Here is a 24,106-nt window from a genome sequence, read left to right as displayed (position 1 = left end):
CCAGATGGAGCGAGAGGTGGGCAGAAACTGTTTCTGCACACCCAGACCCAACACAACACCAATCATAGAAGACGTCGTCGGGAAACATCACTGCAGAAGTGAGTGAAGGGAAGACGTGAATCCCGGTGCCAGTGACCCGAGGGCTCAGACAATGACTTTTGATTCTCATTAACCTCTAATCATCGATCATTCCTTCCTCCTGTTATAAATACCCAATGGCTGAGTGATCGTCAATGCTCATTACTGTTAGTAATTCTCTACAGCATATTACATGATCCAAGCTCTTTCATATCTACAAGCCCATTTGAGCCTCTCAGCAATCTTGTGAATTAGGTTAGACCAGATATTGTTTTAAGCATTTTAACAGTTGAGACAATGAGTCGCAGATATTAAATGGCCTTTCATGGTTACCGATTTCTGTAACAGTTATTTACTTCATGTCTCGCCGTGCAGGGCACTGTGATAGACACAACTGAAGACATGATCCTTGTCCTTCAGAAACCTATACTCTAGGAAAAATAGAACTCATCCTCCAAATAAACCACGGTACAAAGAGTACATAATAAATCCAACCTTGAGTGCGTCGGTCCGTTAAGGCGCTAGGAGTCTGGTGGACAGAGGAATCAGGGTAGCTAGGGGACACATCATTGTAGCAGGTGCAAAAACTGCATGAAGACTGGCCAGCCAGTGCCTCCTGGGCAAATGTAGCCCGAAATGCCACGCTCACCTCTCCGGATTTCTGTCTTCTGATTTTGGCTTGCTAATCCCGCGCTATCCTATTTGCTTTTTGATGTTGTAGGGAAAACATTTCTGTAATATTTTCTTCAGATTGTTTTAGTTGCTTTCAGAAGGAAGGTTGGCCCAGAGTAGCTGGACTGCCTCTACTAGAAACAGAAGCCTGATATGGGATCTGGATAGAGATGAAGATCAGAGCTTTCGGGCAGTGGAGGGACATGAGTAGAGAAATGAATCAGGAGGTGGGGCATGGGGTTGTTTGAGGGAGCTGTTGCAGGGGTGCCTAGAAGGGTGAGAACAGAAGAAAAAGGATTCTTTTTATTGGTTTCCTTCCCTCGCTCCAGCCAACATAAAGAATGAAAGAATGTATTGCGTTAATTCTCACACTGGTCCTTCTAAGCCTACTTAAACCCATGGGATTTCAAAACCAGGCAGCATTGTCTGACGGACTTAATTGCTTCCTCGTTGGGGAGCCATCGATTCCAACTGCCAGCTCTGCCTGGAGGAAAGGGAAGCCTAAGCCACAGACAGATTCACCCCCATCCAGGAGCAGCGAACCATCGTCCCTGCTCTCCAAGGGCCACGGGGCCATGGGCAAGCTCAGGGACTGCAGGCTGCACGGCCCCCAGCACAAGACCAGTCAAAGTGCGGGGCTCTGTGAGATTTCAAATGCCAGGGCCCACATCCGAGTAAAATCATCTCTGGCACTGGAGTGAAAACACTCTCAAACAGCAGATGCTTATCGAACCTTCTGTGAACCCAGCACTGAGCTAGTTGGCTCTTGGAAAGCACCAAGGTAGCAGGCCTTGAAGCCCTCACGCCTGAGGGACAGAATGAATACAGATGAGATCTCGTTATCCAATGTTAGAAAACTCTTTAAGATAATCTAATAGTTTTTGACATTACTTTTCCCTCTGTGGTGCACTCCCGACAAAACACTAGACAGAAACTCGGTGTATAAAACATACAATCTGCTTCTTTTAGAGAGAATGGGTACCTAGAACCCTACCCACCTGGCCCCTCCATATCTTTCATGATGGATGGTTGAAAATTTCTGACCTAGCAGTGCGCTGGATTTGAGAGTTGAGGAAGCTGGGTCTCCCTGGCTGAATGGAAGCAGCTCGTTCTTGGAGAGGCCAGAGGCTTGCCACCGTGCCTGAAAGCAATCTGCAGCTCCAGGACCACCGCCAGGACTGTCTTCTTGCAGAGATCGGCGGGGGGGGGGGGGGGGGGGGGGGGGGGCAGGGAGAAGGTTACAGTTCGAACGGCCTTGCAGCAGCCAGGTCTGGCATGGGAGGGAGCCCAAAGGAAGGGGGAATCCAATTGAGCAGAAGCAGCTAAAGCAAGCCTCATGGAGGAGGACCCGAGTAAGGTTATGAAATATGGATCAAGTCAAAGTGGACCCCTGGTTCCATTGCCCCCCATTGGATATCTGGCAATGTCTCAACACATTTTTGGATGTCACAATTCAGGAGGGGCAGTGACAGCTAGTGGGTAGGGGTCAGGGTGCTGCTCAAAGTTCTACAAGGCACAGAACAGTCACCACAGCAAAGAAACATCCATCCCAGTGGCCAACAGTGCTGAGGCTGAGAACGCCTGGAATAGATGGAGAGAAGGGGAGAGAGGGCCGGGCGGGGGGATGGTGTGAGCCAACGCGCGGAGGGAGAATGTGCCCTCGGTGACTTGCAAATAGAGACCGCCCTCTTCTCTGTATGCCCAGCACCCATAACGGCTGTCAGATGAGTAGTTAGTTGTTGGCTAAATGAATGAACGCTGGCCATCCTTGAATTCTACCCTGGCTCTTGGGCAGAAAAGTCCTCTGATCAGAATAAAGAAAAGTCAGCTTGGTTGATAGTTTTTTCCCTGATTTCTCCTGCCCCACCTTTTTCTTCATCCTAAATATTTCCAGTCGGTTGCCTCTCTTACTCATTTATTCATCCTCCTCAACTTACACTCTTACACCCAGCCTGGTCTCAACATTCATCCAACCTGCTATCTGGTGGCATCCAGCAGGGTCTCGGGAGCTGGAGAAGGTGCCAGACCTCGCCCTGCCCCCTACTCCGAGCAGGCAGCTGGGGGTGCTGGAAAACTGGGTGTCCTCTTGTAGTCATCCACTCTCCAACCTCCCAGCTGTCCCACCTGTAGGTTTGCCCGGTACCAGCATGTCCCCAGGATGGACCCTCAGGCCCCAGAGAGTCCCACCCTCTTCTGGAAGCCTCTCTCAAATAACTGATACGTGCCCAGTGAGCCCAGATCCACTACACATCTTTCTATGCATATCCAGATGGGAGACATCTCCTTGAAATCTCATTGCTTCCCAGACCTCAACACCATCCATTTTATTCACGCAAAGAGCCGCTGGCAGGTGGAACGGCTCCAGACAGCCAACAAAGGCACCGGCGAGCCCCAGCCGCAAGGCGGCTGGTTCTCAGCCACAACACGTCCAAGAGACAACAAAGGATTAAACAACCGTCAGCTCGTCCAAAGCCAGAGCACTGTCTGTGGCTGCCTCCCCCTGCTGCCCTCTTTCCTGTCCCCACCCCGGGCCCCTCCTTTTCAGGCCCCACTGCTCTCTCTCTCCCTCTCTCCTTTACTCTGTACAGAACACTTTCACGATATTTGCTATCAGTCACTGACCCCTCACACTACCATGACCCCCCGCTCCACTGTAGCTCCAAGGGGCTATAAAAGGTCTAGAAGAAAAAGAGAAAAGCTCTGACCTCCACAAAACTCGTTTCAGGTTCTGGGGCGCAGGAGAGGGTGGAATTTCGCAGTGTTTGAGCTGGGGTGTGGGGACTCCTCCCTGGGATTCCTGAGCTGACAGCATCATCGCCTCCTTCGAGAAGCCCGGCTCGGCCCCTTTCAGAGCCACTTACCCCCGCTCCTCAGAGGAGCGCCATCAGATCCTAAAGCCTCCCCAGGTCGCTCGTTCGGGGGTCACATGACTGAGTCAGTGCCAAAACCCGTGTTCAAATCCAGATGTGCTCCTCGCAAGGGCCGGGGCCGGAGCACTTGTAAGCGGGAGGACTGGAAGCGGCCGCAAAGCGCAGAGAACAACGCCCCCCGTGGAAACCCGCTCTCCCGGGCAGAAAGCTGGCGTTTCAGGGAAGGTCACTGGACGCAGGTGCACTCATGCTAGCAACACGCACAGCCGATGGAAGGCCTGGATCTTCCTCCCCCAACATGTACCATAACCCAGATGCAGCAGGCCCGGGGACGGGCAGCAGGGGCGGGCCTGCCCCAGAAGTCCCGCTCTGCCTCCATCGGAGCCCCCGACGAGGCATAGCCTGGCCTCTCTGACAATGTCAAGCTAGAAAAGAGAGGCAGTGACAGAGAAAGTGGTGCGGCTTCTCAGGATTTACATCGGAGCAAAAAGAAAGAACTACCCAAAGCCATGAAGGGGACAAAATCCTTGGGAGGCAGTGATTTCTCTCCTCCCGTTGAAGCTGGATTTTAAAATAGCGTGGATACATAGAAATGCATGGAAAACACGAGAAGACCACATACAAAAACATTAATATTTTTCTCTGGATGCAGGGAGGACATTATTGTATTATTTTACATTATTTAATAATTTTTCTCCTTTCGCCGCTTCTGGATTTTCACATTCTTTATCATAAACACATCTTCGTTTTATGATTTTATATATAAAAATATGTAATATGTACCTATATATGTTTCAAAGTTAATGATACTATATCCAGAAAATGGAAGGAGGAGCTTTACAAGTGTAGACTGAAATTCTATGAGGAGTGTAAAAATATCCAAAGTCCGGAATGAACAGGATTAAAGAAAACAGCCAAGGATTCCAAATGGTTGAGTCAAGTTATGCTCAGAGAAAGCAGAAAAGGGCCAGCTGGATCCTGGAAAAGGGGCTGTAAAGTTAAAGCAAGAACAGAAAGAAAGCAGGACTCATCAGCGCCTCTTCTCGAACATTTTCACCAGCGAAGGTTATCCTCAAGTCGGAAAAGGCCAAGTAGACACAGAGAAAGAATGCGAGCCTCACATGGTCTGTTAGTGAGGATTCTCGAATGCAGGAGACTGAATGCATCTGAGCTGATCGAGAGGAGGGAGGGGATTTTGGAGAGGAGGGTGGCTGGTGCCCCTGCGGGGAGGCCCAGTGCCATCCCCGAGTGCGAAGAACTATGGGACAAAGGTCTCCTGCCTGGAAGGCCGGAAGGAGGCCTTGGGGCAGCCAGGACTTGTGGGTCGCACTACGTTCACTCTCAGGGCTTTGTCCTTTCCCTCACTTCTCCTCTCTCGTGATTTCTGTCATCTCTGCTTGTCTCCTTCGCTTCACTCTGCAGAGACAGTCTGCATGTGGCAGGGGAGACAACTCTCAGTCAAGCCTCCCCTCCCCGAACCCAGCAGCCTCAGCACAGGTGTCTGTAGACCAGTCCCAGGCTCCCGCCAAACTTCAGGCCTCCCAGCCAGAACTGATCACTGTCGCCAAGACTGGGGGTTCCACAGCCAGCCGGGCCCAAGTCATGAGCCCAGGCCTGTGGCCAGGTACGGGGACTGCTATCCCCAGGACCGACAAACGGCCTACAGCCACACTTGTAAGAGAAAAGAATCAGAAAGCTCCTACATACTCCACCTGACATTCTGTCTAGGCTCAAATATTTTGCACCCTATTATTTTAAAATCAATTATTTTAAAAACTAATGTCCAAAGTGTCATTAGATTCACCAACAATAATCCTTGATAAATTATAGAACATAGCACACATTCCAAAAGGTGTCCTATGTTTTCTTAAGGGAGACAAGTAGGGTTTCGAAAGACCTTCTGGAAAGTCCCCAACATAGAGCCTGAGTTCCCCTGACATGTCCACGCGAAGCTCTTCTCCATCTGCAGGGAAGCAAAGTTGGATTAACGGTTATCGTTGTCTGTTGTTGCTAAGTAAGGTCCACCGAGGCCCACGTGCAGTGAGAGAGGAGAGCGCAAAGCCTCCACAGACCTACCACTCAAGGTGCCTTTTGCTTAGAAACCATGCTGGCTTTATTGGTACAAATAAATGGATAGAAAACTTGTCTATCGTTGTTCTAAATCAAAGTAAAAGAAGGTTGTGTTTGGATGTCATCTTGGTCTCTTCATGTCTGCCCCGAGGGACATAATAAAAAAATTCAAAATCCTGCCCCCAGGAATACTTAGTCAAGGAACAATGCTGGCCTCGGGTCAGGCCCTGGGCAAGCCATTGCCCTTTGCCTCACTGTGGAGAGTGGATCTTTTTACACCTAAGAGCATCTGATTGCTGGCTCCCCCCGGAGGGAACCAGGCAGCAACCACAGGCATAATAGCTTACAGGGAGGAAAGGGAAATGAAACTCCTTGACCCAATCTCAGACTCTTGGGTTCTCAAAATTTCCATTCATTACAACCAAAGAATTAAAAAAGAACTTGCCTGGGAGGGCAGCCCTGATTCTGGCTAACAGAATAATTACAGACCCTACAGACCTTTTAGTTTCATTTGCCTATAAAATTACAGAATGGCGTGTTGCTTGCGATCCATGATCCAACCCCTCTTTGCTAGAATGCCACGCTCGGGGAGAACGCGTCGGTGTTGGACACGGGCCCAGACAGTACTGAGGTGCGCTGATTCTCATTTGCAAGAGTTCTTTGTGAGTCCATGTCTCTTGGGAGCCTTGTGGACGGAAGACAGATTAGCAGAGTGGGCGTCAGGCAATCTGGATGCTCTGCTCAATTCGTACCGTCCAACGAGTCATTGGCTCCTACCAGTGCCTATCAGCCACTGTGCTAGGCTGGGGGGATACAGATGAAGGACAATCCAGTGTTCGAGGCTAGTTCACAGCTAGAATGATGGTCCAAGCAAAGAAAATTAAATATAAAGTCTGGAGTTTCAGTTGCAAAAATTCAAATCATACATAGAAGGGAGAACAACTTCGTGCCCCTTTGCACGGCCCCCTCCTCAGTCTTCCCCCAAGAAGAAGGAATAGCTATCCTATTGGTGACATTGCAAGATGTAGAGTGAACAACTGTGAAAGCACTTCCAGCGTCATAGTATGCATCCAGGAACGATTACAACATAATTATATGGCAGGATGAAGGAATGGGAAGATGCCATACGCATCGAGGTGACAAGTTTCATAGGAAAAAGAACGAAATCCTCAAAAAATCAAGCAGCATTATAAGCATGTAATGTAGAGATGTGGACAGAGAGAACGAAATAATCAGTTAAAAGTTGGAAGTGGTTGGCTTGGAGGAGTAGGAAAATAGATGGGGGGAGCTGGATAGGAAGGGACGGCTATATTCTTGTAAAAAGCCTTGTATATCTAGTTACCCTTGAAAACGACGTACATGTTTTTAAATGGATCGAATTTTCCAATTTTTTTCACCTTGATAAAAATTTTAGCCAAATAAAAAATATTTTTGAAATGTAATTTAAAATAGATATTCACAGCATAGAAGCAAAATACTGGAACAATCCAAATGTTATCAAGAATAGAGTGCAGAACAGTGTGGAAAATGAATGAACTGCTGCTAATTCATCAATGTGGATAAATCTTAAAAATAAAATATTAAGCAAAAACAGTGACAAAGCATACATACGGCATGATGCGTTTTGTGCAAAAGTCAAAACTAAAGTATTGTTTTAGGACACATACGTAGATGTCCGAACATGCACCTACATAAAAGTGAGGGAATGGGGGCGCCTGGGGGTTCAGTTGGTTAAGCTTCTGACCCTTGATTTTGGCTCAGGTCACAATCTCAGGGTTGGGAGATCTGAGCCTTTCGTCCAGCCCTGCGTCGGGCTCTGCACTCAGTGGGGAGTCTGCTTGAGATTCTCTCTCTCCCTCTCACTCTGACCCACCGCCCCTCTCAAATAAATAAATAAATAAATCTTTTTTTAAAAAGTGAAGGAATGATTAACAGGAAATTCAGGGTAGTAGTTATCTCTGGCAGGGAGGGAAGAGGACGTGAGCAAGGAGCTCCTATGCAACAAGTAATTTTTATTCCAGAACTAGGTGGTGGGATCCCAGTGTGTGTGTGTGTGTGTGTGTGTGTGTGTGTGTGTGTGTGTGTAACTGTCATATACTTTTGTAGTCTTTTGTATGTGTTTTGGTTATTTATTGCTTCATAATAAGCTACCTCAAAATTAGTGGCTTAAAACAAAAATTTATTGTTTCTTATGATTGTGCTTCCAGCTGGGCTCAGCTAGGAGTTTCTTCTCTTTGTGGTGTTGGCAGGAGTTGTTCACAGGGCTGCACTCAGCTAGACACATAGCTGGGGTAGGACACCTACCATGGCTTCACTCACATGTCCGGTACCTTAGCTGGAGTGGCCAGAAATGCTGGGCACTGATGAGACCTCCCTCTGTCTACATGGCTTTTGTCCATTCTGTGGTCCAACCTGAGCTCCTTTATTTTTTTTCAAGATTTATTTATTTATTTGAGAGAGAGAGATGGAGCACGAACAGGGGAAAGGCCGAGGGAGAGAGGGAAAGAATCTCAAGCAGACTCCCCCACGGAGCACAGAGGCCCATGCAGGGCTTGACCTCACAACCCATGAGATCACGACCTGAGCAGAAACCAAGAGCCAGACGCTCAGCTGACGGAACCACGCAGGTGTTCCAGCCCAACCCCTTTAAATGGCAGCTGACTTCCAAGAGTGCAAAAGCAGAAGCTGAAAGATGTTTTAAGGTCTCGGGTTGGAAGCCACAATGTGTCACTTCCACCACATTCTGTGGGGAAAAGCAAAGTCATAAGACCAGCCCAAAGTCAAGGGAAAGAGGAATCGATCCCATCTCTTTCTAGAAAGAGTAGCTGGATGGTGAAGGAATGGGGGCAGGGGCTGGCAATCATCTTTGAAGACAAGAGATCACAGTAGTATACCAGAGATCTCATGATTAGCAGGTTTTGGGAAAGTAAATTTAACAAGAAAGGCACAAGACCTATGAAGGGAACAATGAAACAAATGAAGAGTTGATTTCAAAAAATACCAATTCTCCGGAAGTATGTATATAAAATTCATGCAATTCCATGTTGAATTCAGTTATTTTTTAATCGAGTAATTAAAAATTAATTGGATGATAAAGTTTATAAGCCAGGAAGAGAGCCCTGCCCAGAAATCAAATTTTCCAGCTCCTTGATCTTGGACTTCCCGGCCTCTGGAACTGCAAGAAATAACATTCTGTCATTTAAGTGCCCCAGTCTACGGTACTTTGTCATGGCAGCACCAGCAAACTAAAACACAATATATATGAAATAAGATCAGAAAACATGTTCTTAATCAAGATTGAGAACCTAAAACCTATAAAAGAAAAGATAGGTATATTTGGCCAGGAAAAATTACAAAGAAAACAAAAGTCCTTTGAACAGTAAACTATCCCCTAAACAAACAATAGTAAAGCAACAGCCAAAGGAAAAATATTAATAATGTAGATGGTACAAAGTTAATACTTAAAACACACAAACAGCACATACAAATGTGGTAAGAAAAAGGCAGTCATTGCAAAGATAGTGGACAAATCAAACTAGAAAAAAAAAAATCCAGAGTTGCATGTTCAGATAGTCTGCAGACATGGTAAGACGCTCAAATTCACTAGCAGGAAATAAATGTTACATAGCAACAAAATATCACTTTAAGCCCTTCTGAAGGGCAAAAAAACGCCGAAAAGCTATAACTCCTGTTGCTGGTGTGGATGGAGTGAAACTGTCCTACTGTGGGTGGAATACAAAATATCACAATCATTTTAGACAGCCATCTAATGCTATCACTAAAATTCCAAACTCATATGACTTTTGACCTTGCAATCCCCCTGCTGGGAGTCCATCCTATAGAATTAAATCACTAGTACAGATGTGTGAGAGCATTTGTGGCAGCAGACCTTAGAGTGAGGGGGAAAAATGGAATGACCATGAATAGGGGAATAGATAAAAAATATGGGTACAACCGCATCATGAATATTATGCAACTATTTAACAGAACAAATTAGACATATAACAGGTGGCTTAAAGGGGTCTCAGGGAGGCATGGTTGGATAAAAAAAAGCAAGTACAGTCAGGAGGTCATATGACTCACCAAATATTGCTGTACATGTAAATACTTGTGTTCATATGCAGATACAGGTATGCACACAGATCTTACATGCACGCGTGTGTGGGCATTCAATAACATGTAGAACAGGAGGGACAGTAGTTGTGACCTGGGGTTACCTGACTGGGGCAGGACACGATGCAGAAAGAGAAATGGAGGGAAGGGAGAATGAAGAGTAAACCAAAAAAGAAAAAACTGCGCACAGATGAGCATATAAATAATCATATTTTTTCAGCTATTAAATTTGTGTTTGTAGGAGGTTACGTGTCCAAGGATGCTTTCCCCCAAAGCAGGAGGGCAACTGCACTGCCTCTACTCAGGGAAATGTGGTCCCTGGTCCCCTGCAGCCTGGACCTTGGAAATGGGACAGAAACAGCAGCTTTGGAAAGTCTCCATCCACCTGCGTTAAAATTAGCACAAGATTTGGCAAATCAAAACCACTATGAGCTACCACTTCACACCAACGAGAATGGCTATTGTCCAAAAGACAAGCGATATCCAGGCTTGGCGGGGATGCAGAGGAAAGGGAATCCCTGTGCACGGTCGGTGGAAATGTAGATTGGAGCAGCCACTAGAAAAAACAGGATGGAGTTTTCTCAAAAAATTAAAAATAGAACTACCATACGATCCAGCAATTCCACTTCTGGGTGTGCATCCGAAGGAAAGAAAATCTCTGTCTCGAAGAGCTACCTACCCCCATGTTCATTGCAGCATTATTCCCAATAGCCCGGGAGCACCCGGGTGGCTCAGTCAGTTGAGCAGCCGACTCTTGATTTTGGCTCAGGTCATGATCTCAGGATGGTGAGAGTGAGCCCCATGTTGGGCTCTATGCTCTGCACAGAGTCTGTTTGAGATCCTCTCTCTGTCCCTCCCCCTGCTCTCTCTCCCTCTCTCTCTAAAATAAATTAATTACTTAAATAAATCTATTCCCAGTCGCCCAACATATGGAAACAACCTAAGTGTCCATCAACAGATGAATGGATAAAGAAAATATGATTTATATATAATGAAAAACGTGATATAGAGATCTAGATCTAATGGAATATTATTCAGCCATAAAAAGGAAATGCTGCCTTTTGCGACAACATGGATGAAATGTGAGGGCATTATGCTAAGTGAAATGAGTCAGACAAAGAAAGACAAATACTGTGTGATCTCACTTACAGGTGGAATCTAGAAAAACCAAACTCAGAAACATTAAGAAGATTGGTGGTTGCCAGCGGTGGGGGTGCCAATGGGGTGAAGGCGGCCAGAGGGCCCAAGCTTGCAGTTATGAGACGAGTAAATTCTAAGGATGTAAAGTACAGCATGGTGACTATAGTTAACAATATGCTATACTGTGTAGTTGAAAGTGCTAGGAGAGTAGATTTGAAAAACTCTCGGCACCAAAACAAAACAAAACAAAACAAAAATTGTAACTTTGTACAGTGATGGTTGTGTTAACTAACCTAATCGTGGGGTGGCTCCATCTGCCTGCAGCTCAGGTCATGGTCTCCCGGTCCTGCGATCAAGCCCTGTGTCAGACTTTCTGCTCAGCAGAGTCTGCTTCTCCCTCCCTGTTCCTCTGCCCCTCCCTACCACTCGTTCTCTCTCTCTCTCTCACATAAATAAATAAAACCTTAGGAAAAAACCCTAAACGTATTGTGATCATCATTTTGCAATACATACATATACCAGATCGCTATGTTGTGTAGCTTAAACTTACACAGTATGTCAATCTGTCAATTATATTTCAAAGCCTGAAAATAAAAATGAATCATAAGATCTGTCCTTCTAGGGACACAGCCTTGAGCAGAAGCCCTTAGGCACCAGTCGGCCTCGATCTCAGTAGCGGATGACCCAGGTTGTGAGGCCAAAACCACAACCAGAACCAAAATCAGAGCAACCCCACCTCACACTCACCCCTGACTCCCCAGCTTGGCACTTAGTCACAGGGCTCTGCCCCCTTCCTTGACCCCCGTGCTGTGCAGCACCAGCGGGGGTTTAGGGGCCAGACCATCTGGGTCTACACCTCTCCCTGCCTCCCACTCGTGTGCCCTTGGACAGATGCCTTCTCTTCTCTGAGCCCCTGTTTCTTCATCTATAGAATGGGAATGCCACGATCTCTCAGGGTTGCCGTGAGGATGAGCTTACATACACAGAACACTCAGAACAAAGTTGGCATTCGCCAAGGAGTTGTTGATTCTCTAGGGACAGTTCATATTGTCACTATTTGGGGGACAGGCTCCAGGGACTGACTGCTCGTGATGGGGATCGGGGTGCACAACTTTCCTTGCGATCAAAGCAACATAAAGATTTTTCTAGCTTGCAGGTGGCTTTTCCAAATAACCTGAATGCCCATCCGGTCGCTAGTGGGAACGTGAACTGGCACAGACTTGGAGAAAGTCCTGAGGTGGAATATAGTAACTCACTTAAGAATAGGCCTGAAGCTCATAATGGGGCTGAAGGACTGGAGGCTGGGGAAAGGCTCAGTCTGCCCAGGATTAAGGGAAACCAGTCCTTCCGGTCGTCCCACTCCTGGAATGTGTCCTAAAGGCTTGTGCACCAACATGTTCTTTTCAGATTCATTTATAATAACTTAAAAGTGGAAACACCTTGCACATCCCCCAAAATAGGCCCATTGTTAACTAAAATAGGCATATGCTTTTGACAGCATGTCATGCGGCCATTTAAATGATGCTTACAGAATTTTCATGTCCCAGCACAATCCTACTGGTACAGGGTTAAGTTGTAAAAGGCGTGGAGAACAGAGCACACGCTCTTTGATCTCATACACAAAGAAGGGATGTGAAAGGAAGGGGACCGGAAGGGAATATACCGATGTTACCAGCGGGGAGGACACCCATGGGTGATTTCCTACAATCTCTTTATCATTTTCTGTATCAGTCAACATGTCTACAAGGGGCGTGCAGCGCCACGATGGCGGGGGAGGAATAGCTAAAAAGTAAAAGTAAAAACAAAAGCTGGTGAGAGAGTTCACTCAGCGGCACAGTGGTCACTGGAGGTCCCACGTCTTGACAAACGTGTGAGCCGGGTCACCCTCTGATCTTGGAGCTTCCCCCTCCTGCACCACACTTCCAGCCTGGGGGGGAGATGCGTCCATTCTACCGGCTGGCTCAGGAACCGGGGCCCTGACGTCCCAGGGCGGGGAGCCCCGGGCGAGCACCGGCGGTTTGCAAGCTGAAACCCACACCTTCAGAACCACCACCTGAGCCCCCTGCCCTGATCAGGGAAAGCCTCTGGGAAGGGCCGGGGCTGCCGGCTCTTTGGAAGGACGGGAAATCGGTTGTGGGGAAATCAGAAACGTTTGTAAAGAGAGAGTGAAGAGATTCCAAGGCATCCTCCTCCTACTTTTTTAAGTTTGATGGAAGGTGCTGGTGAGCACGAACTTGATAGTTAATAAATTAGAGATGCAAACAGAGGACCTTTCCAAATTTGGGGGGGGTGGCAGGGAAAAGGGGTCACTGAGCTGAGTAGAAATCGCAACACAGAACTGGTGACATTGGCCCTCCACCCCCTCCACCATCCCCTTCCGTTTTCTCCCCTCCTTCAACCCCTCCCTCCCCCCTCCTCCCACCGCTTTAAGCCACCTCCAGTCTCACCCCCCAGGAAGGACAAGCCCGTGAGAAGAAGGGCGTGTTTCCTTCTCAAGGTCAGAAGCGGGAGCTCAGCCCAGGGAGAGGAAGCCCAGGTGGTGGTTTTTGAGGTCCGACCCCAGGGCAGGATGTGGCCCCCATTGCCCTTCTCAGCTCTCCTGGGAGGTGAGGGCAGTGCCCACTGTGGAGGGCTGCGCTTTCTCACTGCACCGTGGGGTTCTCGGGGTCCTGGCCGCCCCCCCTCAGCTCTAGGGTGGACCTGGAGGAAAGGTGGTGTCACCCTCTAGCGTCCACTCTCTCCTGCCCCAACCGCTCCTATCTGGGCTCCCATTACCATGATCTCCCCTCTGGTGAGAGCTGATAAGGTGGAGAGGCCCCTCCCTGGAGTTTCCAGGCACCGGAAGGTGCCTTCACCACAGTTTTATAGAGGAGAAAAGGGAAAACACTTTACAGAGCCCTCCAACAGCCCCAGAGCTCCCAAGTCACAGAAGACCAAAGCTATGACAAATGCTGGCGCCAATCTGTGAGACTCAGGTCCTTCCTAACTACCCCCAAACATCCAACCCACCCCCCTCAGGGCTCAAAGAAAGGAGGAAAGGGTGACTAAACAGGACCCGGTTGTGCCTACGGCCTCTGACTTGTCCCCACGGTCCTAGCACCCCCTCACCTTCCACCCCCAGCAGAGCTCTGCGTGACTGAATGACTTAATACAAATTACATTTATTTGCTTGTTTCTAATCACGTCCTAGGATCTCATGCCTTCTTGATGGTAAATAAAAGGGAACAGAAGATGCCTCTTAATGACCTGGAAAATCAAGTTCATACCTTTCCCAAATCAGAATCAATTTGTTCTAAATCTAGCCAAGTCAGAGCCAGGCATTAGCAGAAGACCCACCCACTTGGTCATTCCCCACCCCCGTCTCCGAAGGCACAGTGAGTCACCCTCAAAGCCTGGCTTAACCCGAGATGAGTCAATATCTCCTGTTTGCGGACGCAGCCATTACTTTCTCTGCAGAAAAAAAAAGTGCAGTTGAACAAGCATTGACAAAAATTATCCTTCAAAAAACATCACCAGTCTAACATAGTGTCTAGAACCCCACTGTTTCAGACACTTCTCAGGGCAAGGACCCTTTCTAGAATATTCGATGAAGCTAGATCAGCATTTTATTAAGTGACAGTCACTATATCTCAGCGGTGGAGAATCCAGTGTCTGGACTGTGTTCCACCTTGGGTAAGGATGAGAAAGCTTGTACTGTACCAGCCCTCCTGGAGACGACAGCCATCAGCTCCGGACAAAAACAAAACAAAACAAACAAACAAACAAAAAAACAACCCCCCAGTCTGAAGGCTGAAGGTCTTGGAGAGTAGACAAGAGCTACAGATGCTAGAGGAAAGTTGATACTTGGAAGAAGGAAACAGTATGAGGTGAGTACCCTGTTTTTATGCTCTCAGCCTGGGGGCAAGCTACGGTCAGCGTCCTGAGGGGTCCCTAAGACTGATAGAGACCCCACAGTCTTTGTGGCCTGAAGAACCAGAACCAGGGGCGACCAGAATTTGGGGGTAACCACAGCTGCTGGAAAGTATGGTGGAACCTGGGAAAGGAGAGGGACAGAGAGAAAAAGTCTCAACTTCCATGTATAGACTCTTGCTCAAGTTTCTGCCTGACCCCGAGTCACCTGTCTGCAGGACAGACGTTAGGCAGCCCAGCTAAGGGTAAGACGGCTAAGCTGGGATTTGAGGTGTCATCCTAAAAACAGAGTTTGCAGTCTGAGCCCAACCAAGTTAATTATTTGCAAAAGCAAAAATTCAAACCTTGTTGAAGGAATACAGCACACCCAGTCTGTCCAACATAACAATCGCACTATCTGAAATACAATCCCCAACTCTCTGGACCTATGAAGAAAAGGGGGACCATGCCGAAGGCGAAAGACATTCAACAAAAACCAAGCTCAAGACAATGCAGATGTTGAACCGGGCAGGAAATGATGTCAAAGCAGCGATTCGGACTGTGCTAAAGGGTGTGAAGGAGCACGATGAGTAATGACGGGAAGACGGCGTTAGCAGATAAATAAAATCTACCGTAAAAAAGAATCGAAGGGAAATTCTATAACCGAAAAAGGCACTACCTAAATTTTTAAAAAATTAACTGGATGGGCTTAACAGAGTGGAGAAAACAGAGGAAAGAGTCAGTGAATCTAAAGAGAGATCAATAAAACATCCAACCTGAAGAATACGGAGAAAAACGATGGAGCCCATAGGAAAGGTCTAACTATGGACAGGACTAACATACACAGAGTCCTAGAAGGAAAAGAGAGAGGAATGGGGCAGGAAAAAAAATATTTGAAGACATAGTGACCAAAGAATCCCCAAACTTGGGGAAAGAAAGCTCGGCGAGCCTCAAGCAGTTTAAATGAAAGAAAACCGTGCTTGGGCACATTAGAGTCAAACTTCTGAAAACCAAGGGTAGAGAGACCATCTTGAAAGGGTGCAGAGAAAAGCGACATGTTACAGAGAAGGCAACAGTGATTCAAAGAACTGGTTTCAGAAGTGATGGAGGCCAGAAGACAGTGGATCCACATCTCGGAGGGCTGAAAGAAAGAAAGAAAAAATATAGCTCAGAATTCTATATCCAGGAAAAAAAATATTTATCAAGTATGAAGGCAAAATAAAGATTTTTTTCAGATAAAAGAAAACTGAAAGAATTTGTTACCAGCAGACCTGCGTTACGGAAATGCCAAAGGAAATTCTTCAGGCTGAAGAGAAATGAGACGAAATGAAGATACGAATCTTTAGGAAGGAATGAAGGGCATCCAAAATGATAATTATCTGGTAAATATAAAAGACTGGTTTTTCCATCTTAATTTCTTTCAAACATATAGGACTATTCCAAACGAAAATTATAACACTGTCTTGTATTTATAACCTAGGTACACGTCAGCTGTCATACAAAGGAAATGTTCTTTGTCAGATCTATATTCCCCTGGGGGGTGATCAGTGGACCTATATGGTTGCAAGGGTTCTATATTTATGTGACATAGGACAATAGTTAATTAGACTGTGAAAGTTGAGACTGTATATCGTGATTGTTAGAGAGCCATGGGGGTGGGGGACGCAATGCTATATAGCAAAACTACCAACACGGAATTCTAAAAAATGTTCAGATAACAATTTTGAAGAGGCAGTTGCTTTCCCCCAGAGTGCATGATCCAAAAGAGAGAGCGGGAAGGAAGCCACAGTGACTTGGAAGATTCAGTTTCAGAAATTTCAGTATCACTTTTTCCACATTCTACTCATTAGATACAAGTCACTGAGTCCAACCACAGAGGAATTAGGCTTCACCCTTGGAGGGGAGGAGTATACTTCTGGACCTATATTAAAATCATCTCAACTCCCCAGATGCAATTGCCTTTAATCTTCTGAGTTCTTCCAGAAAGTATCTACACATAGAAAAGCTGATAGTCCTTTCTCCTTAACATAGCTGAAATCTCACTATCTATATATATTATTCTACACCTTGCTCCTTCCATTTGATAATGTATCTCGAGAATCCTCCTAAGTCAGCACATAGAGATCTATCCTGTCTGTAAAATAGGCTCAGAGCGTCCGACGCTAAGATGTGTCTACAGTACTTATCAGATTGTTTACCATAACAAAATAATGCTGCAAGGAAGATTCTAATATGTGTATTTTTGCCAGCTTAGGCAAAAAAGAAAGTTCTAGAAAGTAAAGTTCTTGGAGTAGAATTGTTGGAAGAGAGGATATACGCATTTGCAATCCTGATTATGTCAATTCATTTCCCAAAAAGATGACTGGTTGATACATTTGTCTGTGTTACTGACAGCCCATCTTCCTACCCTCGGGAATGCAAGGCTTCAATGTAGCTTTAAAATGTTGCCCACCTGATAGGTCCAACATGGTATTTCCTTGTTGAGTTGATTTGCTGTTTTAAAATCAGTGTTAAGTTGATCAGCCAATTTTATTTCTTTTCTATGAACTATTCCTATACCTGTTTATAGGAAACATATCTTTATCTATCATATATGCTGCGAATGTTTTCCCACACTTTGTCGTTTGCCTTGTGCCTTTTTCCCCCTACATAATGTTTAAGTTTTGAACTAGTCAAGTTTAAAATTAATTTCTAACTTTGGCGCCCCCGAAGTTAGAAGGATCTCCACTTTACGGTTCACTTTAAAAGTCATTCATGCCCTTGGGGCGCCTGGGTGGCTCAGTCGGTTAAGCATTTGCCTTCGGCTCAGGTCATGATCCTGGAGTCCTGGGATCGAGTCCTGGGATCGAGTCCTGGGATCGAGCCCCTGGGATCGAGCCCCGCATCCCGCTCCCTGCTCTGCAGGGAGCCTGCTTCTCCCTCTCCTTCTGCCTGCTGCTCCCCTTACTTATGCTCTCTCTGTCTCCGTCAAATAAAATAAAAATCTTTAAAAGTCATTCATGCCTTCTACTAGCACTTCCTTGGTTTCAACGTCTACCTTCAAGTAATTGTACCATCTGGAATATAGATTAAAAAGTAAGGACAATATCTAGCTTTATTTTTCTATCTAAATAACTCACTGGTTCTCCCAGCATCAGTTATTAAAGAATCCATATCACTCCAGTGGTTGGAAATGCCATTTTCTTAGATGCGCTATGTTCCCTCTGTTTTGCAGACCGTTTATGAACTCTGCTTTGTTTCATCGACCGACAACTCCTCTCTGGGGAAGGGCAGCTTTGAAGCACAGACAGGAGAAAGGTCTGGATCTTTGGGGTTTTTTTTTTTTAAGATTTTATTTATTTATTTGACAGAGAGACAGCCAGTGAGAGAGGGAACACAAGCAGGGGGAGTGGGAGAGGAAGAAGCAGGCTCCCAGCGGAGAAGCCTGATGCGGGGCTCGATCCCAGAACGCTGGGATCACGCCCTGAGCGGAAGGCAGACGCTTAACAACTGAGCCACCCAGGCACCCCAGTCTGGATCTTTGGAGCTCGTAGCCAGGGACGAAGCACAGCTGTCAGGGCAAGGGGTGCTGTCTGAGCAGCTTGGGAGGGAGAGCAGGAGGAGGGTGAGAGGATTTGGGGATCACTGAGCACACAGAGAAGAGATCGATGTCTAAATTACATAAATCACACAATGGTATTTTTAAAAGCAATTGTACTGCTTCCCAAAGCAACTGAAACTAATAACGAGCACTTGCCCAGGTCCTCAGAGCACCTGCTTTTATGAACAAAAGATGGGTTTGCTAACCAGCCGGCCAAGCATCTCTAAAGTTCTTGAAATCATTTTGACCTCTGATAGGTATCTATTTTCTGCTACCGTCTCCCATCTGACTCTTGAATTCATACTGGTTTTTATCAGAATCTGCATCTGTACACATTCCATACAAGGGGGACCCCAGAGTAACAAGACGACCCCGCCCCTTTCTGAAGATCAGCGGCGTTCTTGCTATGGGAGCAACCAGCAGGCGAAGTCTCCGGTGAAGCTCGCCCTGTTGTCCTCGCTGCAGCAGCACGAGGAGGCCACCATCACCCATGCTTTACGGAGAAAATAATGCTTGCCCAAAGTCACACTGTAGTGAGTGGCGACGCTGGAAGTCAGTGCAGCGCCATCGGGAGGCCACACGGCCTTTCCCATGTGATCTATAGCGTAGAGGGGTAAATGACGCAGAGAGATTTTTAAAACTGGGGTTCCCAGAGAAGAGAAAATGGAAAGAAGACTAGGAAAGGAACAACAAGCCCCATCTTAATTCAGAACTAGCAAGAGGACGTGGCCCCGTTTACCCCAGTAGAGAATGACTTAGGAAACCCTGAACTGTCTGTCCTTTTCCCAGCCTCAGTGGTGTGAGCTGCTGGCCCACTGGCCTGCTCTCAGCCTCAGACTCCTCAAGCCATGTCTCAGGGGAATCCCCTCATCTCTGGAAGCCTCTCAGGGGAGATCTGATCTGATCTCCTGGACTTCCTGGCCACCCAAGCCTTGCAGACGGCCCCGTCTGTGAATTGGGGTGTTATCTTACCAGGGCATGGAATCAGCAGGTGCAAAGGAATGAGAAAATCCTTTCCACCTGTAACCCTGTGGCCTCCAACTGGAAATTCCTGCAGGTTCCTTCTGCCATTGCTCCTTGCTGCTACATTTCCACCCACTGCCACTCCTGAGGTTAACACCCTAGTTCCACTGACCTAGGCCAGCTGGGGGGTTCACTTTCACCAGATTAAACCCGATTAAGAGTGTCAGGTGACAGAGAAGGGCCCAAAGTACCCCCAGAAACAATCCTGGTGTCATGTTCCAACCCTTCCTTCTCGCAAGTATTCATACGGGGTGACCACATACAGTTGTGCAGGTTGTATACTGCACAACATTACTGGGCATATAAATCACAATGGCCCCGGATTCATACTCTCAGTGCTTCCTCAACTATGAGGACGCTGGCATCGATTTACAGCTCACCCTCCAGAGGCTTATACACATACATCCTAATCCTCTCAGATGGTGACTCCCAGGAAAACTGAGGCAAAGGAACTCAAAAGGAAAGAGCAGTATTCTGCCTTCAATAACTGGGAAGATGAACGCCTTCTCCCACTCTCCATTCTCCTCCCCTACCCCAGTATTCATATGTAGATCCATTAAGCCTTTGAGAGATTCTGCCAAGAAATTCATAATTGGGGCTCTTTCTAGAAGAGTAACCACATGCCTGATTAGCCCAGGACAGTCACACTTTATGACTATTTTACTGGTGGTCCCAACTGTTTAGCACTTGTCCCAGACAAATGTGTCCTGGTTTGGATAGTAAATTATAGTCACCCTACTGAAAAGCCACCAATGGGCCAGCCCAGAGAGACTGGGGAAAGGCAGCATCAGCGTATTGACCAATAACACAAACAAACAGAATCATCTAATTGAGCAGCCATTATGCATATATACACCTGTGTCGACATGCCCGTGTTATATGCATGTAGGTATGCGTATGTTTTACATATGAATGCATATATGTAACATGTGTCTATCCATACACATACATAGCTACTGTCTATCGAGTGTGAGACACGCCGCAACCTGCCAGCCTCTGCACTGAGAGCTCTATGGGCTCTGCATCTATCTGTATATGCACTTTAAAACCAAGACTGTGCTCTGACACCTGCAATTCCGATCCAGGGTCACAAGGGTCATTTAGACTTTGCCCTTAACTGCAGCTCTTTCTCTCCAGCTGAGAGAAACCTGGCTCATCATCCACATCGTATCTGCTCATCTGTTCAGCGCTCATGGACACATACATAGTTTCAGAGTCTCCAGCTCTACCCTTATGAGAAACAAATTTACTAACTACAGTACAGTGATTATGCGCAGTGTTTTGTCTTAACTCGGGCATTCAGTCAAAACACGGTTTTCCCAAGAAACTGAGGCTAGTTCTGTATTCTCTCCTGCAGGCTAAGTTATTCTGTTGTAATACATTCAGGTGTTTTGTTATCTTTTGTATTCCATTTGGGGTTCTCCCCATATCCTGGTTAATTTCCTTAAATTACAGATGTAAAATTCATCCTTTGTAGTCTATAATTCCATACGTTTGCATTTGCAATTTGACAAATAGAATCATGTGTTCATGCCCCAATCATGATACGGGACAGTTCTATTCCCTCCAAATTCCCTCCTGCTGCCCCCTTGTAGTCAACCCCTTCCTGGGCCCCTACCCGGGTAAGTAACACTGATCTGTGTCCTGTCCCTATGGTTTTTGCCTGTTCCATGAACAGAATCATACCACAGGTACCCTTTTGAGCCTGTCTTCTCCCACCAAGCAAAATGCAGTTCGTTCATCCAGGCTATTGTGTAACTCGGCAGTGTGTTCCTTGCCGTCCACGCACAGCACTCTGCTGTCTGCATGTATGACAGGTGTCACTTACTGTGAGGGACATCCAGCTGTCTCTGTTTAGGGTGAGCATGAATACACATGCTATACACATTCCCACACGGACGTTTTGAAACGTAAATTTTTATTTCACCGGGTAGGTACCTAGGAGTGGACTGCAGGGCTGCACGGTAAAAACTGCTTAACTTCTCTAACTTTGTAAGAAACCGACAGACTGTCCGCCGTGGGGCACAGTACCGCTGTGCATTCCCACCAGCCACACCTGTGGCTCTTCAGCATCTGAATTGTCCGGATCCCTTATGTTCGCCATTCTAACGGGTGTGGAGCGGCATCTCACTGTGAATTGAATTCGCATTTCCTTTAAGACTAAGGACATTGGGCATGCTTTCATGACCTTATGGGCCATCTGTATATCTTCGCTGGTGAAATGTCTGTTCGAATCTACTGATATATTTTTTAATTATTCTTTTCTTATTGTTGGTTTGTGAGAGCTCTTTGTATATTCAGGATACAGATCCTCTGTCAGAGATGTGATTTGCAGATATTTTCTCCCAGTCTGTGGCTTGTCTTTTCATTCTCTTAACAGTGTCTTTTGGAGAGTCAATGTTTTAATTTTAACAAAATCCAGTTTACTATTTTTTAAAATTAGTATCCTTTGCCTCACCTAAGCTTACAAATTTTTTTTCCCTGTTTTCCCCCAGAAATTTTATAGTTTTATATTTCACGCTTTGGTCTATACTATATTTTCGGTTAATTTTTGTATAAGGTGTGAGTTATGGGTCAAGGCCCTTTTTAAAACTTAGCTAGCTATCTGTCTATCTATCTATCTAACTTGGTATAGGGGCATCCAATTGTTCCAAAACCGTTTGTTGAAAAGATTGTCCTCTCTCCATAGAATTGCCTTTGGACTTTTGTCAAAAGTCAGTTGGCTGCATTGGTATTTCTGGACTCTCAGTTCTGTCTCATTGATCCTTGTGGCTATCATCCCACCGATACCACATTATCCTGGTTTCTGCACCTTTATCGTGGTTCTGGAAATCACGTAACAACAGTCCTCCCAATGCATTCTTCTTTTCTGACAAACAATTCTGGCTCTTCTAGTTCCTTTGTCTTTCCATATAAATTTGAGAATCTGCTTGTAGAAAAAAAAAGCTTATTGATATTTTGATTGAGATTGTGTTGAATTAAGAGACGAACTTGGGGAGAACTGACCTCTTAAACGGAGATTTACTGAGTTCACGTATCAAACACAGTATAAGCCACTGGTTACACGGATTGAAGGAGAAATGAGAAAATAGGAGATTCTGAGCAGCCCAAGTATTAGTAACCAGAGGAAGCAGCTACCCCTCCCAGGGCTGGGGGCGGGGGGAGATAAGGTTACTGAGGTCTAGGAGCTCACAGGAAGGGGCCCTGCACAGCTGGTGGCCAGCTCTATGAAGGGGGCCACTAATGCTCAGACGATAGGGTGGGAGGGGGACAGACATGCCTGGCTGGTGCTGTAGTCCTGAGGGGACTCAACAGGCTTCCATTGTCAAAAGAATCTGGAGGCTGGACCCAGAACTCTCATCAGCTGCTGGAGCCAAGCTAACAGGTACTGGAAGCCCAGCTCTCACCTTCCAGTCTCTCTCTGTGCCTTCCAGTGGCCAGCAAGCGTGTCTGAGAAATGTGGTTTGCCAAGAGCCAGCCTCAGCATTGACAGCAGAGTAGAGAAACGAGGCTTGGGGCTGAGAGCTGAGCCCCCAATCACAGCACACTCAGTTGCACTGCGGCTGCTCTCCCACACGTCTGAGCGTGTCCAGCATAGGACCGGGGACAGGACACGGGGACACAAGTTTTTGAATCTGAACTTTTTAAAGTACTCTTAATTCAAAACAGAGGATCATAGGGGAAGGGAAGGAAAAATAAGACAAGACAAAATCAGAGAGGGAGACAAACCATAAGAGACTCTTAATCATAGGAAACAAACTGAGGGTTGATGGAGGGGAGGGGGTGGGGGGATGGGGTAACTGGGAGATGGGCATTAAGGAGGGCACGTGATGGAGTGAGCATGGGTGTTATATCATCACTGAACTCTACCTCTGAAACTAGTAATACACTACATGTTAATTACTGAATTTAAATCAAAAAAATTTTTAAATAACCTATAAAAAATAAATAAAGTACTGTTAATTCAGGAATGAAAGAGATGATATTACTACAGACCTCACAGGCATTAAAGAGACAATAAGGGAATATTATCGGCAATTCTGTGCCCACAATTTCAAGGACTTGGATGAAATGGACCATTTCCTTGAAATACGTGACCTACCAAAACTTACTCTAGAAGAAATAGATCATCTGAATAGTACTCTATCAAACAGGCTAAATTCATAGTTTTAAGCCTTCCAACAAAAGGAAAACTCTAGGCACAGATGATTTGGTTTGCAAGGGGAATTCTACCACATATTTCATGAAGATGTAATATCAACTCATAATCTCTTTGGGAAAACAGCAGAGGACACATTTCCTGACTCGTTCTGTGAGGCCAGCGTTACTCTAATGCCAAGAGCAGACGCAGACACTGCAAGAAACAAAAACTGCAGATCGAATCCCTCACGGACATTAACAATCCTCAACAGAATGTTAGCAACTTGAACCCAGAAATATGGAAAAGGGATAATACATCACCATCGGGTGTGGTTTATCTCAGGAACACAAGGCTGGTTCCATTAGGAAAGACCAATCAATAATTCACTAAAGAGGAAACATCTCATGATTCTCTCAATAAAAGCAGAAGAAGGTTTTGAGAAAACTCCACACTAATTCACGCTAACAGCTCTCAGCAAACCAGGAGTCGAAGGAAAAGCCTCCTTAACCCGATGAAGACTGTCTGTCAAAC

At 46.2% G+C, this 24,106-nt stretch overlaps 1 protein-coding gene across 3 annotated transcripts in view; it reads right to left on the bottom strand.

The window, feature by feature from the left end:
• Nucleotides 1-24,106, bottom strand: part of EPG5 (ectopic P-granules 5 autophagy tethering factor) — a 162,903-nt gene that overhangs the window by 17,150 nt on the left and 121,647 nt on the right. For 2 of the 3 annotated variants that reach the window (XM_057313113.1, XM_057313114.1), the window contains exon 44: nt 14,529-15,972. The exons of the other annotated variant lie outside the window; for it this stretch is intronic. In XM_057313113.1, the coding sequence (XP_057169096.1) occupies nt 15,580-15,972 (393 nt within the window). In that variant the 3' untranslated portion in view covers nt 14,529-15,579. Of the gene's footprint in view, nt 1-14,528; nt 15,973-24,106 lie in introns of those variants that run through there. 3 annotated transcript variants of the gene reach the window in all.

The sequence above is a fragment of the Ursus arctos genome, unplaced genomic scaffold (assembly GCF_023065955.2).
Source record: "Ursus arctos isolate Adak ecotype North America unplaced genomic scaffold, UrsArc2.0 scaffold_17, whole genome shotgun sequence".
Taxonomy (NCBI): domain Eukaryota; kingdom Metazoa; phylum Chordata; class Mammalia; order Carnivora; family Ursidae; genus Ursus; species Ursus arctos.
The sequence above is the reverse complement of the archived record's forward strand: the minus strand, read 5'-3'. Positions and strand labels throughout refer to the sequence as shown.